This window comes from Anastrepha ludens, chromosome 3 (genome assembly GCF_028408465.1).
Source record: "Anastrepha ludens isolate Willacy chromosome 3, idAnaLude1.1, whole genome shotgun sequence".
NCBI classification, from domain to species: Eukaryota; Metazoa; Arthropoda; class Insecta; order Diptera; family Tephritidae; genus Anastrepha; species Anastrepha ludens.
In genome coordinates, this window is record NC_071499.1 from 65,254,573 (window position 1) to 65,270,632 (window position 16,060).

Sequence of the window (16,060 nt, forward strand, 5' to 3'; positions counted from 1 at the left end):
TCTTTGGATTAGAAAGAGCATCTCCAGTCGAAAACCTTTCGTACAAACGTTTAATGGTGTTCTTCGAAGGCGCACTTTTCACACTGTTTAGTTTTTTATACGCACGTTGAGTTTTCACAATTGACTTCTTTTGTTGAATGTAAATTTCAACAATTTGGGAGCGCTTACGTGGCATGTACTGTTCCATGGTAAAAATCTGCTTGGACTGACGCTTCCAAGGCGGTATGTCATTAAGCGATCTGACGTCTCTGTCAAAAGATACAGGGCTGCCAGATGGGTCCGTTGAATATTGGCAATCTTGGAAGAAAACTGTAACGCACTATATGCATGTAAAAGAAGAATGGGAGTTACATGGAGTCTATCTCCTTCAATAATGTGTTGGTGCTACTCAGCTATACTAAAGCCAATATTACTCTATGGTGCTCTGGTGTGGTGGACTGCATTGGCAAAAACAACACACAAAACTCCTATTCAACAGTATTCAACGTCTTGGTGCACTGTGCACTACAGGGGAAATTAAAGCTACTCCAACGGCATCACTTGAAAGAGTACTTTACCACCGATTGACATTGCGGCAGAAGGTCTAGCAGCTAGATCTGCCGCAAGATTTAACGTAATGGGTGAATTTACCACTAAAATATTCGGACATAGCGCAATACGACGTACAATTGGGTGAAGAGATTCCGAACAACAATAGAAGAAGAGGGATGGAAAAGAGGTATGAAACCTAGCCCCAATACGCTTAATATATATTTACTGAAGGCTCACAAATGATGGACGGAGTAGGTGCAAGGATTTATTGTGCTGAGCTGGACATCAGGCGGCCGATTAAGCTTCCTGATGATTGCAGTATTTTTCAAGCAGTAGTTTTTGCGGTAGGAAAGGCTGCAGAAATAGTACTAGCAAGGACATCGAGCAACATTTTGCAATGAGCTAGAAGAGAGGGAACCGCTATAACTTTTTCTATGTTCTTGCTCTGCGTTAGCTAGGACCAAACCGCTTAAGAGCTCTACAATATGAGAGGTTAGAATGCCTTGCGGGGTTAGAGCTTCAGAATTTACTTAGATGAGCAAAAGACGCAGGCATATTACAAGAAGCCTACTACAAGGAAACGTAAAGGTCAAGCTCCATCTGGTACCACTAAGGACCAATAGGTCTATCTGATGGCTTTCAGCCAGCCAGGTCAGTCTAACCTTAACCCACTTTCGAAAGGAAGTTTTTCCAAATTTTGATTTAATTCATTATCCCGGTTTTCGCGTGTGAATTTTAAAAATAATCTATTTTATACCAGCTAATTAATAACTAAACGAAACCACACGTGCGGTCATGCATTTTTTTTTTATTCCTTTACTATTCCACTTTGGCACATACGGTTTCAAAAACATTTACATCTTCGTCTGTGTCCTTGTAGGTTCCATTACAACACTGTTCTGCTAATGCTTTCCTTGTCCTTTTGAGAGTGTCCATCGCCATTTACAGCCACTTATCGCCTTTTGGATTGGATCTTCCTCGGTGATCTGCTACGTATTTCGGATAGTGTTCGGCCAAAGAACTTTACTTTTATCCGAAGGCATTTATTTGTGAAGCATTGTAGTTTCTGCGTAATGCTTCTCTGCGCCAGCTACGTTTCACTGCCATATAATAGTGTGGATTTTTCGCATGAGTTGAATACTCTTCTTTTAGTTTTCTGCGAGATTTGTCGATTTTTCCAAATTGGCTGTAACCATCCAAAGGCGGACCTAGATTTACGCAGGCAGTTTTCTGCGTCATCTTCGTCGTGCATTAGCGTGTTGCAAAATAATATTTTTTTCCTATTGCTGTTGTTATTTCAACTGCTGGAGCGACTATTGGCCGGATATGAATCCGGGTCGTTCCGGTTAAGTAGAACCAACTGTCGTAGGAACGAACGCCTTTTCTATTGAAAATCGCTGGATATATTTCAATGAACGATTGATTTACTCGATTTAATTGTTCACAATAAAGGTCTGCAGTTTCTTCTGGTTCAAGCAGCTCAAAATGGACGACTCCACGTGTACACCACCAAAAGCACAAAAGCGCCTTTTTCGGATGTAAGCCTGGCTTAGCAGTCCTTCGTGACAGTTCACGTGGAGAGAGCCACTGCCTTTTGCGTTTTGAATTATCACGCACGACCCATTTTTTATCTGCACTGATCAAGCAATCAAAAACCGGTTCTGTATTGTACTGTTTAAGCAATTAGTTGCTTGTTATGGATCGGTTAGTTCTCTTTGCTTCAGACAGATTATCCGGCACACCTGCTTTGTTTTTTTTTTAACAATTTGTTGCCAAAGTTCTTGGCTAGTCGACCAAGGCTAGTTAAGAACATTTGGCAGTTCCTTGAATGTCTGACACGGTTTTGCTCCCTTTTCCGCCTTTAATGCGCCATTGTCTAAAGTTGCTGGTTTTCCTGATCGATGTGACTCGAAAAGATCAAATGTGTTGGTCGCAACTGCTGCTTTACTTGCCTTGTGAATGCATGCAATGGCGAATATGAATGTCTTCTGGTATTTGGCTAGACATTTCACTTCAAAATAGCGAAAGAAAATTTAAAATTTAAGTTTTCGCTAGTAAACGAGCCACTTTAACTTTGAAATATCTCTGGCAGGACTTCCAACTATGCAATGAACTCATAAACGATAAAGCAGCGCCAAAACGACTTTACTTTTCATTTCCCCTAATATATTGTGGGGAAAAGTAACTATGATGAGCTCACTGTTGCTTACTTCTACTACCTAAGCAAACTTTATGTACAAATACGAGTATATCACTTTGTTTCTATTGAATGACAGAGTTGATGTGCTTTGACTTATATTAGAAATGCTATTTTTCCTGCTCTTCCTGAACTAAAATGTAATCCTAAATACCAAGTTTTATTCTTACGCTCATATTGAATCATTTTAGCCGTAAGAAATTTCACATTTTTCGACAACTTTTAATATTGATTTTCGTTTTTCACATTTTGTTTCCTTCGATTCCAGGTCATAAATTTTGATTCACCACGTGGCGGCATATCACTGGTAACTGAGAAAGGTGTAGTCACCACCAGTCGACTATTGGTGCAGAAGGCCATACAGCAGGACTCAGGACTCTACACATGTACGCCATCGAATGCAAATCCTACATCGGTGCGCGTGCACATCGTTGATGGTGAGTAAGCAGACAGGCAAAATACCTACATATACATACGCAAAAACTAAATGCGATAGATCAACTGAGTGAAAGTTGAGCAAACTAAAACAATTTGGTTGTTTGGAAACACGAGTAACTCCATGCTTTTCAATGAGTTCTGATACCCATCGCATGTTTGCTGATACGAGTGTGGATGTGTGTGTATGATGAATTTGCTGTTCTGATATACTTCGATTGCATGATTTATTGTTATGTGGATGAAACTCAGTAGGAGTTTGTGTATGAGACTCTTCGTTATCCAAATTCAGCAGTTTAACTTCAATAATACGGACAACTTTTATTTTATTGCCAATGGACGTGGGTTGAGTTTAATTCGTGTAAATGTACTTTTATAAATCAAACTTTCATATTTGAACTTTTGTGTTGAACTACTGGTTTTTGATAATTGCGATTTATGAGAAAAGTATTTGGAACTAGCATACAGTGGGTTGTCAAATTACTAAGGACAGTCATGGAAAAATGTTTTTGTGAAGGATTAACATTAAATTAATTAAAACACACAATTCGTTGCAAAATAAAGCTTTAATTTAATCTTTTAATTCATTTCTTCTGTTTTTTAAATATCATTTAAAAGAAGAAAAAAACTTTTATGGAGCATACCCAGTGGTGCAACTATTTACCAATTTTATGATAAGTAATGATATAAAAGAATTGATTATGAAATTAGGTTTGTTGTAGACTTTCTCTTGAGTCTGGTGAAGGTTAAGGGATTTGCAATTATTTTTGTGACAAAAGGGCTTGAGTGCGATTAAAGTCGTGTGTTGTGTGATGTGGCATATTTTCGTATTTCTTCAGTTATTGTGGGACTTTTACTTACATAATTGGCCATAACAACCCTCCTTGGAGTTACAGCTGACCGAATAATGTCTCGCCAACCATCTTTGTTTTCCGCACACCTTTTCCAGTTTTTTAAGACAAGAGAAGCAAGGTCATCTTGAATTTGGTCCTTCCACTGGACACGTGACCGTTCTCTATGCCGCCAACCGCCAATTAATTTTTGAAACACCTTCTTCGCCGGAGCAGTTCCTTCCGTAAGGATAACATGACCCAGCCACCGTAGTCGATGCAGGGTGACTCGTTTGACTATGTCAATATCTCCGTAAAGCTCATACAGCTCGTGCTTCATTCATATGCGGTAACTGTCATCTGCGTGAGGAGGGCAAGACTTGTGCGAAGTAGTCTTGTGCAGACTATTGATTCCACTACACTGGCTTTACTACTATAGACAAAACTAAATCGTCTTATTATATGTATGACCCCATGAGCTGTATGATATGAGCTGTGATATGTCTCACAAAAAACATTTAGGTGGAAAATGGCCCGAACTTTTAACATCACATGATATTGTTCAAAAGGGCATACGTCATGGTTCGCTAGACACCTAGCTCCAAGCACCTCTCATTATTGGCATCTCCCATGCCAGAAAAGTTTTCTTTGGCGTTAATAGTTTATGAGAATTAAATCAGACAGTTGTGGCTAGGAAAACCAAGGATAAGAAATATGTTTTTCAAATCCCCCAAGCGAAAAAAACACAAATACAAGTAAGTACAAAAATAGTTGTGTAATATCTATCTACATAAATAAATAGAAAAAATTGTGTTATGCCTTTGATCTACGTTTCGTCTTGAGAAAAACTAAAAACGAGCAAAATAGCAAAAAATTAGTAAAGCACCCAAGAGCTTAGTCAGTTCAAAATAACTACATAAACTTTTGTAATTAACGCAAGTTGTTTGGCAAGTAATTGAGCTTATGTATGTATGTATATAAATAAGTGCAAGTGTGTACTTAAGCATCGCTAACAATATAATTGTTCAGCCCCTCCTTCGGCCCATTAAGCGCTTAACATTTCCGAATTAGTTTCAGCACTCTAAATGGTAAGGGGATATTATTATTAGGGGAGTACACACCAACTTGTTGTATACTCGCATTACCGCTTTCACAGCACAACCTACATCGCATACAAACGCGCATACGAACACACAAACACATCGGGTGGCGGCTATTCGTGCAAATAGCGCACTGCGTCACTTTTACGCGCCAGATGAATTGGGGAAACGATTGCTCTTAGAGTGAGAGTAAATGGGTGAAGACGTTTGGAGAAGGAGCGCATGAAAGTTATACTCATGTATGCTACTCTCGCACCGATGCATTTATGTTATGCCCACACAAACACATACTCTCTATAACCGTGAGCACTAAAATCACTTCAGAAAAGTCATGCATAAATCGTCTAAATGGTCATGTAATTCCAGTGAAATGACACGCTTCATTCTCCCTTCCTACATTGAGGTCAACTCAATGACTGCCAAGCTGTCTAACAAACCTGACTTGCATAAAAGTCGATTAATTAGCCAATAGTAAATTAAATTGAGTAAAAGAATGTCTCAAAGGAACGGTTGGCTGTGAAGTTTTGTTTTTACGCTGCGCAGAAATTTCACTGCGGTTAGTACGAATGCCGCAAATGTGAGACAGGAATTTGATTAGAAATAAAGCGCACTACGAGTGGAGCCAAAGCTAATGCTTGATTAGCTAATGCTTTTCTATTTAAGGGAGATAAGAAATTAGAAAAAAAGGGCAAGCGAAGTAGTGTTCGAGTCTGGAGGAACCAAATTTATATACGCAGCGAATATGGGCAGGAATATAAAAATTATGCCTATACATTTTAGTTTCTTGTAGGATAGCCTCAATTGCAAAGAAAGCTACATTTTTACAAATAGAAAAAGCTGGCGGATATTTTGCAGAAAATACTTTTTATCAATCATTATGTTGGTCTTCTAGGTAGGTAGGTTAGATGGCAAGAGTACCACTGGAACACTTCAAGTAGCACTTACGTACCGTTTTGATACCATAATGTGGACCACCACCTGCGAAAAAATTTAGGGAAAAGAAAACCGTCTACAGCCATCCAGTACTGTGTAGTGGAGGAGAGAAAAAGAGGGCTGGAGAATTTCCTCAAGCCATCCGCAAAGGGCACACTAAGGAATTTCAAGCGCCTAGCCGCCAGAGCCGGACATTTGCAGAGAAAGTGTTCAACAGTCTCTTTCTCTGCAGGATCCCCACAGCTTCTGCAATAGAGATTCTACGAAATTCCAAAACGCTCCACATGAGTGCCGATGTTGGTCTTCTATTTCAATATACAATTTTTTCACGATTTCTCGAGTCATTCAACGAGCTGTCTATGCTCTTTTTACGAATTCTGCTTAAGTTGGTGCTCGCAGCGGTGTTAATAGCTTGATGATACAGAGCTCACGATACTTTCGTTTCCTCACCAAATGCAGTTTAGGGAAGAAACAAAAGTCACAAGGTGCTACTATAAATCAAGTGAATTCGATCCATTGAGCAACGAAACAATTTGACTTTTTGTCAGAAATTCACTCCCAACTATTGATCGATGAAGCGGTGCATTATCTTGTAAAATTTGACAGCCATATTTATCTATATTCAATCTGAAGACGCCGCAAGGCTTGCTCAAAATGCAATACCAAGTTGTATGAAGATATAAAAAATCTACCTCAAAAATTTTCACAGAGAATTTCTTATAGTTTGTAATGAAATCCGGCACTTTTATCAATGTTCTCTAAGAGTAATTCGAATCTGTAATCAATCAAAGTTCTAGAAGTGGGGGAAAATGCTTTCTTTTTCCTTCCTTATTCCGTAAAATAATCAAACTGGGGAACTTTTATGGAATAAAGTAAAAAAAAAATCGAGAAGAGTCGGAAAAATTAATTATATTACAAGTAATCCTACGTTTTGCTATAGATAATATATTTTTGAATTTATATTTAAAAACCCATATAATGAATCGACTGAAAGTTACTTGAGTTATGTATACGATTAATGAAATTATTTTTAAAGAAACCCGCTGCGCACCGGGCGGTGATGCATGAAAACTTACAAATCAAGTACTTAGAATTTCTTTTTGGGCATATTACTTTTGAGGCCTGAAGGAACTATTTCAAAAACCGATTGTTTTATTTTTGAAAAACTATAAACACCAATCACTAAAATTTTAGATAATTGTTTTCAATAGTCATTGAAACAAAGCCTGATTTGCATTTTGAACGATATCGTTACATGAAAAGTGGGTGAAATTATTGGCCGATCTTCGGTGCCAACTTAGCCTAGGCTAAAAGTAAAATGCTTCTCAAGTTTTTTTTTCGAAATATCTTAGTTTTTACTGAAGCTACCAAGTGCATGCTGGAACGCACAAACGGATGGGGTGGATGGTTAAACCAGTATAGATTACAGTAACTGCGGGTATTGTGGTATACCCATTTTATTTTCGTCTAGAAAATCGTTAAATTTTATTTGATTTGAATGAAAATTTATCAATAATATGCTACCGTTATTAAGTTCAAATAAACCTAGCTTCAAAAGCCTTAGAGCCGCGAGTTTCAGAAATATTTAAGAAAGTACTGCAAAAGACGGAAACAAGCCCTTGAAGAAATTGGCGGGTAATGTGGTATACCTTATTCTGGTAATGTGGTATAGTATACCACATTACCCGCATATGATGCCTTTAATAATAAGTAAGTTACTTTTGATTGATAACTAAAATTTTATTGCGAACCATTTAAAAAAGGATTATGAACTGAATTAAAACATATTGAATAAAAATATTTTAAGCTTCAATTGACAAAATACGCAACAATAAAATTCATAACACTTGTAAGAGTATTACTTAAAAGAATCGCAAAGAAAAATAGCACTTCGATTGGGAATACACTTTTCGTGGGCCCAAATTTGTTCGCATTGCAGACAAGAGGTCCAAGGCTTCATTATTATATCCTGCCCATAAATTTTGCCACAGTAGTTGCAAGAGGATTCTTTTGTTGATGGAACATCTGGAAACTCCTCTTCACTGTCACTTGAATGCGAGTCAACAAACGATTTGGTAGAAATATTTTTTTTATTAGAGGGTTTTGGGGATGGATTAACCGGAGCATTGCGTTTTCTGTTAATGCTTTCAATGCTCTGTAACAAATTACACTTATAAGGCGAAGTTGTTAAAACAGTTGCCTTTGTTTTCCGGCCTTTCCGATTAGGTGGAGGATCTCGTAGCTTTGGTGGTGGAGATATTTCCCAGGGAGTAACGAGTCCTCGGCTTGTGCTTGCTTCTATAAACAAATTAAATAGCGTTCCTAAAATTTCCATAGATTTTATTGCGAAACTTACGAATTTCGGGTTTCAATTTCCATGGTTTATGCCCTTGGGGTTTCTTCTGTCGTTGAATTTATAGTTTCAACTGGATCCTCTGAGAAGACAATATATCTAGCAAGATTTTTTATATTTACAACTGAATTGTACCTGATGATGATGAGTTCCCAGCTATAAAATCTGCATCTGTGAAAATATCATTTATTGCGATTTGTCCAGTTTGAACCCTCAAATAAGCCTTAGTAAATAGTCCTGCGATATCAAAATGTGTAACTTTTCTGCCCTGTTCACGCATAAATCGTCTTATTTCGTCATTATAGTACTTCTTAAAAGGTCCCATAAAAGCCTTATCCAACGGTTGAAATTTGTGTGTTGAATGGGGTGGCAAAGAAAGTATAGTCACATTGTGTTCGCGAGCTAGATCAATAACTTCTATATTGCGTGTGTGGCTATAATGCCCATCTAATATAAGAAGCAGAGGTTCAGACGGAGATGATTTCGTTACGCTTAAAAAATGCCTGAACCATTTCGTGAAGATGGGAATCTGAACCCATCCAGACAAATGGCACGCCGAGTTTGAGCCAGGGGGAGCGTCTTTCATTAGAAGAGAGTTATGGTTTTTTCGTGGAAAGATGAAAAATGGTGGTACGAAACCACCTCCTGCGCTCATGCAAGTGATGACTGTAACAAGAGATCCTCGCTCAGCTGAAGTCATTGTTCCAATCTGTTTCTTCCTTTCTGAGCGATTATTTGTGCCTGCTGCGAAGGAACTACTGATATTCCGGTTTCGTCAACGTTCCAGATACGAGTAGGTGGAAAATTATGTTTTGCGTTTTCTTCTTCCAGCAATTTGAAAAATATATCAACATTTTCTTGAGAAAAACCACGTGCACGGTCAACGCTTGTTCCAGTTGTCTTTCGAAAACTCAGAACATTTCGGTGTCGGTTACAAAATCCTTTTAGCCAATCCTTGCCAGCGCACTCTTTAATAACGGAGAACTTATTGGGAATGTTGTTTTTTGTGGCAATTTGATAACACAATGACCGCACGTCCGCGCGTGTTAGTCCCCAGTACCTTGACTCCATTTCTAGTAAATATTTAACTAAGTCATTTTCAATTTCCGCTGTTAAAATCGGAGCCCGGCCAAGTTTAGTTGTCAACAGCTCCTCGATGGATTTCTCGCTTCTTGACATGCGCTGCAGAGTGGTATGGGGGACACTAAATGTCTTGGAAGCCCAGAGAATACCCATTTCACCTTTTCTAACCGCTTTGATAGCTTTTTTCATATCCTCTGCTTAACATTTTCGTATTTCACCTTTCTTCGGCATTTTTTTGATCGAGAGGGTAATATGGTACACTATACCACTTTAGCCGCCTTTACCTATACCACAATAGCCGCATTAGAGTTTGAACAAATTAATTTTGCATAATTAAATAACGATCAAATATACAAAAATATTGCTTATATGCTTCACTAGTATTAAACTCACTTATTACTTCCCGATGAATAAATGCAGTTTAAAGCACAGGATTTTAATTTGCCAGAAATTTTCCACTGAGCACAAAAAAATGCCAACCACACGACCACGCGATTTTTTTACAACTGACTCACTGTATGCCTTGCAAAATACAAATCAAATCACGCTTTCTTAAGATTCTTAGAATGCCGAAATATCTAACTTGGTCCCGTTATTTCCACGACTTTAGTTTTCGAATAAAGCTGGTATACCACATTACCCGCCTATACCACAATACCCGCAGTTACTCTAATATATAGTTTCTTTAAAACATTTTTGCATATAAAGTGAGTGTCAGAGCTGTGAAATAAATCAAGCAATGGAAATTTAAGTCGCCTATACATACAGATGTGTATAATTTTTTTCTAGAATTTCATTATTTAATTGTAAATATGAAAGCCACTTATTGAAAAGATCGCAAAATTTCATTGCAAAAACTTATAGGGTCTGACTGAATGACAGAAAAGCATTCAACAGAAAAAAGTGTATGCCACAAAAATATTCCCAATGGTGCATGAATGTGACTTTGGGTGAATGCAAACATTCTGTATAAATAATACTTTGTACTACTAAGACTTTGTGTATAAATTAAGACATTGTGTCCTGTATTGATTGATGAAATTCAGTTTTGTGTAGGTTTTATGAAACTCTGCATATTTTTGTACAATTTTTGAATGTCTTTAAATTATTTACAACGAATGATTGGAACTAAATGACTGAGTCAGCATGCAGCAAAAGCTGCACTCGCGTTAAATACTCATTCAGTTTTACAATTATTTATTTCACATCTTCTTTTTTCATACTTTTATTGAAAACTTGGATGTGCGGATTCATAATTTCATTCCCATTTCAATCCCAAATGTGGCTATTTGATTGCGCACAGCTCTGTATGTCATAAACCTAACATTTTATCGCTAGCAGGTATTGCGATTCAGAATTTTGCGACAGGTCTTTCTAATAATTATTAATTTCCTTATATTACTAATAAATAAGCCCCATATTTTTCTTTACTAACATCTATGAACTATTAGAAATATTTCATAAAATCATCATTACTTTCAAACTCTTTGTGAACTTTTCCCTTAGGTGAACATCCAGCTGCAATGCATCATGGACACGCCACATCACAAGTCCAACCACCGCCCGCTACATTCCTATTATTTTTAGTATTCCTAGCAGTATTGCTATTGCAAGAGCACCCACAGTCATCGCGAAAACGGAAACTACAACAACAACAACAACAGCGACCACAACAGCACAAGCTGCGGCAACGCATTCGATGGAAGTGGTGGCAGAGCAGTCAATGGAGTGCAAAATTCGTGGTCTGCCAACGAACAGAGTCATTTACTACGGTGCTTTCAGAAGAAGGGGTAGAACGTGAAGCGTATGAGAGGGAGGGCCATAAAAGTCATCATGTACAAGAGAAACTATTGCTGGCACTGCCGAATGAACAAAGACGTTGGGAGACCAACATATTAAGACCAACAACATAGCCATCAAATGGCGCTAGCAGAGTGAGTAAAATGGTACTCGAGTTGATGTAAATTAAGTTCCCCTCCAATCCTAATAAACGAACAAAATAGTAAAGTACTTTTATAGGCGCTTTAACTGGAATATTAAATAATGAGAAAATATAAAACTATGAACTATGTGTGTAAAGTTTGTGTGCAAGTATACGTGTAGGTGTATGTGATTATGAGAGTACATATTTATAACATGAATGTTAAGTTAAAGACAAGAACAACAAACGCACCAGCAGCAGCAGTCAGTTATTATCACTAGTAATGTAAGAAAGATTTTTTTTTGTAAAAAAAAAACAAAAGAAAACACAAAAAAAGGCAAATGTATTTATATTGTATTTATGTATAAAAATAAAAATAAGGGTTAAATTAATGAATGCTTAGCAAAACAAAAGAGAGAAAAAACAAAAATTAAGTAAATTAATATGTGCAGTAAGGTAAAAAAACGTTGGCAACGCTTGTATGGTGACAAATGTCTCAGAGCAACTGCTGCAAAAGAAAATTGGCAAGCCATTGACTTTATTGACCCATAAGAAATATTTGCAAAGCACTAAAAAAAAGATGTGTAATTTACACTCATTAAAAACAAAATGCGCAGAACTAAAAGTAGAACAAATTTCAAATTCTGCAGCCACAAACACTTGACGCCGAAAGTATCAACAACCATTTTAAACTTAAAATTAGCCAACTTTCTGAAGTGTGAAAATTTTCAACCTTCTAATACCTTTTTGGCTGCTTAAATGCATGCTTTTACGAGCTGCATTTTTTACAAAGCAAATTTTAATCTACACTCTACCCACGCCACTAATAATCCTACGCTTTTTTATATTGCAAAAAAAATTAAATTGGATTACATTTGTTTTCGAAAACACAATGCAATGCAATACTTATCACCTCCGCATTTCTCCAACATTCTCACACTCAAATCACTCACTCTCCACCTTTAAAAGTAAAACTTCACATGTCAATATTATATGGAAAAATTGCAAGAAAACATAAAAACAAGTTCAAAATTATATAGATATGTATACTTCAATCTCTTTAGATAGTGAAATACACCTATGGAATACTTCTCAATGTACATCTAATTCAAAGGCATTTAACTAGAATACTTACATATGTAGTTCGAACTAGTCAGAAAAAAAATTAAATAAAATAATAAAATAAAAAACCAATAAAAAATATTAATTGTTTAAATTTGCAATAAAAACTATGAGGAAATGATCGAGTAAATTTCAAAAAGAAAAACAAAAAAAAAAAAATTAAAAAAAAAAAACACACACAAAACCTTAAAAAAGTTTAAGCAAAACGAAAAGAGGAACTTCTAGACATAAGAACGTTATATAAACATTTTTATTAAAATTTTATTATAAATACATTTTTTAAAGAATTTAGTCTTGTAAATAGTTAAAGAATGATATTTGAAGAGCTGGTGAAACAAATTATATAAATAATTACAGAAATTTCTTCAAGCATCAATTGTTACAAAAACTACAGTTATTATGTTTATTAATTTTTTGTTGTAAAAGTATAATCAGCCCTATTATGGTTTATGAATGAACTCTCGTCACCAACGCGGAGAAAATGCTATTGGTAATTCCGACCATTTCGAGTTTTGGCGTTGCCAACCACTTGAATTAACACGAATTAAGCGAGGACCGTGCTTTAGAGGCTTCAAAAAATCGATGTTTGCGTGGCTTTTTTTTTGGGAAAAAAAGAGGTTGTCTGTAAAGTCGGTTTACTGACGATAGTTTAACGTGACAACGTCATAAGAAAATATTGATGGAATGGTTGCAATTTTCAAAACAAAAATTTAATTTTATTTGTTTGATAGATATTTTGTATGGATATAGAGGAGGAGGTAAATGGAATTGCAATGGAATAGGTCAAGTTACATTTACACAAACGTGAAAAATGACGAAACATTTATCAAATTCATGAAAGATATCTTCAATTTCGAGTGTGCATCAGACGTTAATAAGTCAACAACACTAAGAGGCACCATCATCGATTTGCCTTTTTCAAGACACTTTACACTCGAAACACTCCCTTTCATTTCCTACTTTTTCTATCATCGTCCTATTCTCAACAGAGAAATGGTTCATTACCATGCTCACAGGAAGAAGGCATATGCAAATAAAAGTATGTGAATTTATGTACAAATGCGCATATACATACATTTACATACATATATATGCTCACTCAAGTAGGACAGAGCCAGATGTCGAACGTTGCCGAACGCGGGGGCTCTTTGTCGTTCGTTTCGCGCTCTCGCTTGCAGTTCAAGCACATTAGGGGTATATTCAGAAACGCATTATAAATGCGCAGTAATTGCTGCGCTGGCAGCACTGCCAATGTGACAAGTGATGCAATTGATAGATTTGTTAACGATTTGCAAAAAGATTTGTTGCATTTATGAACGCGTTTTACACTAAAATGGAAGTATTATTGAGTTTAGTTGTTGACGATATATTTGAAGTAAAAAGTGATAGTTTTTTGCTAAATTTAAGAAAAAAAGACGTGTAAAGCTAAAAAGAAGATCACATATAGTAAAATGTTCATTAAAACGAAAAATTCCCAAAAATAAATCTTTTTTTCCTAGTCGCTAATGCTTTTTAATTTATTGTGATTGTAATTCATTACTTTTCCAATTTTCAAAAAAAAAAACAAAAAAAAAAAACTTTTTTTTTAAACAATTAGAAAATTTTTGCTGCGCGATTTGCCCGTCTATTTTCAAATCTTTATTCACTTTTTTTATTTCTTCCGCCACCTTATTCCACAAAACACTCTATTTCCTCCTCCCTGAAGCAAATTAACTTTCCATGCTCAGTCGGACTCTGTGAAGCAACTTTACTTCCGATGTACTTAGATAATCGCTAAAATCAAGAAAAATGTAATAAAATATTGTTTTAATAACGTATATTTAATATATCTTTGCATTAGAAGCTAAAAAAATTAGTTTTATACTCAGTTTTCATCAGACATCATATTAGCGTAATCAGCGGCAGTATTAAAATTTTTCCTGCAAATAATGCGTGACGTTTGATACAAAAATGGCGTTTTGGAACGCGATGCATTTGCAGTACTGCCATATTTGCATTTCTGAACGCATTGCCAACACTGCAAAAGTACGTTGCACATTATAATGCGTTTCTGAATATACCCTAGCTTACATTTGCTTGCATACGGAATAGATTCGTATATTTGATATGTCCATATGATTTGTATGCATCTTTACATATAGATTTGTTCTTTTTGAAAATTGCGCGAAATTGTATATGTATATACATATATTAGTATACAACATATCTTATAAGGTATATGGTAAATATTCATATGTAATAAAAAAATTAATAATAATAACATTAAAACAACAGGTATTATTAACAAACTTGGTTTTATTTTAAATTCTTCAAGTGAATCAAATTAATAATAATCAATAAGAAGGCATATGCAAATACAAATACGTGAATTTATATATGTACATATGCGCATATACATACATATATACGCTCACTTAAGTAGGAGAGAGCAAGATGTCGAACGTTGCCGTTCGTTTGCTTTGTTTGCTTTGTCGTTCGTTCCGCGCTTTCGCTTGCAGTTCATTCAATGCAATGAGCAAGGTAACGGCAATGAGCAAGGTAACGACATATGAGCAAGGCAACACTAATGAGCAAGGTAACGACACATTTTTTCGTGCGTGCAGCCTGTTAAATCGAATTATAAGACGTTATCACGTCAAAAAGAAATACTCGATTGAAACAAAACTTTCAGGTTTTATTGCTATATATTTCAATAGTCTTCTCAAATTTTTTCATTAAAATATATGTCATATTATGCCTGGTACAAGCATTTTGCTGAGGTGCATCGAGTCTGCATGTGTCGTGCGGCGGGGAAGATGCAAGTCGCAATTTTCATCTGAAACCAAAAACCCAAAAAAACTTTTATTTTAGTATACTATAGCTTCTAGTTAAACCAAGAAAATTTAACAAAAAGTGAGAAATTCAACCATTTTTCGCTAATTAAAAAAAAATCGTAATTTAAAAAAAAAACAAATTCACTTTAGATTGTTTAAAAAGTGGGTTAATCATAACTTTCTTAAAGTTTTTTAGGTTCAACTAGAAGATAATTTAATTCCAAATACAATCAATGTTATCTCGTTTCGATAGGACGTTTAACTTTTTCCCTATCTTTCCCACCAATTAGGAAAAATCGTAAAACTAAAAAACCGAGAAATCGCACTTCGAGCGATCCGGCCGCTCGTATACCTGCTCGACGCTTGCTCACAATTTCTTCTGTAACTCCGAAAATATTTTGAATTTGCTTCTGAAATTTTGAGGGCACATTCTTGGATAGTTTGAGAAGACATTTATGCAAAAATAAAAAAATTGATTTTTTGAAGCCCCTAAAGCAGGCTCCCCCTTAACACTACCGATTTTTTTAAGGAAATTCAGATGATTTTTGCTTATATCGTTGATAAATATTGACATAAAAAGCATTAGTTTAGATAATTACAAAAAAAAAAAGCACGAAAAATAAAATTGACCCCATTGCTGCAGCAGAGGTGATAAGACAAAACTGGTGCTTACGAGTAGAGCGTAAAATGTTAAGGGACGCTTGTAGTCCCTTTTATTTGGACGATCAAGGGTAAATCGTTG

The 16,060-nt window shown here is 35.9% G+C and overlaps 1 protein-coding gene across 1 annotated transcript in view; it reads left to right on the forward strand.

Moving 5' to 3' along the window:
• Positions 1-12,535, forward strand: part of LOC128858109 (T-lymphocyte activation antigen CD86) — a 261,339-nt gene extending 248,804 nt beyond the window's left edge. Inside the window, exons 5-6 of the mRNA XM_054094096.1 lie at positions 2,997-3,165; positions 10,969-12,535. Of these exons, the coding sequence (XP_053950071.1) occupies positions 2,997-3,165; positions 10,969-11,375 (576 nt within the window). The 3' untranslated portion in view covers positions 11,376-12,535. The remainder of the gene's footprint in view (positions 1-2,996; positions 3,166-10,968) is intronic.
• Positions 12,536-16,060: the final 3,525 nt, after the last annotated feature.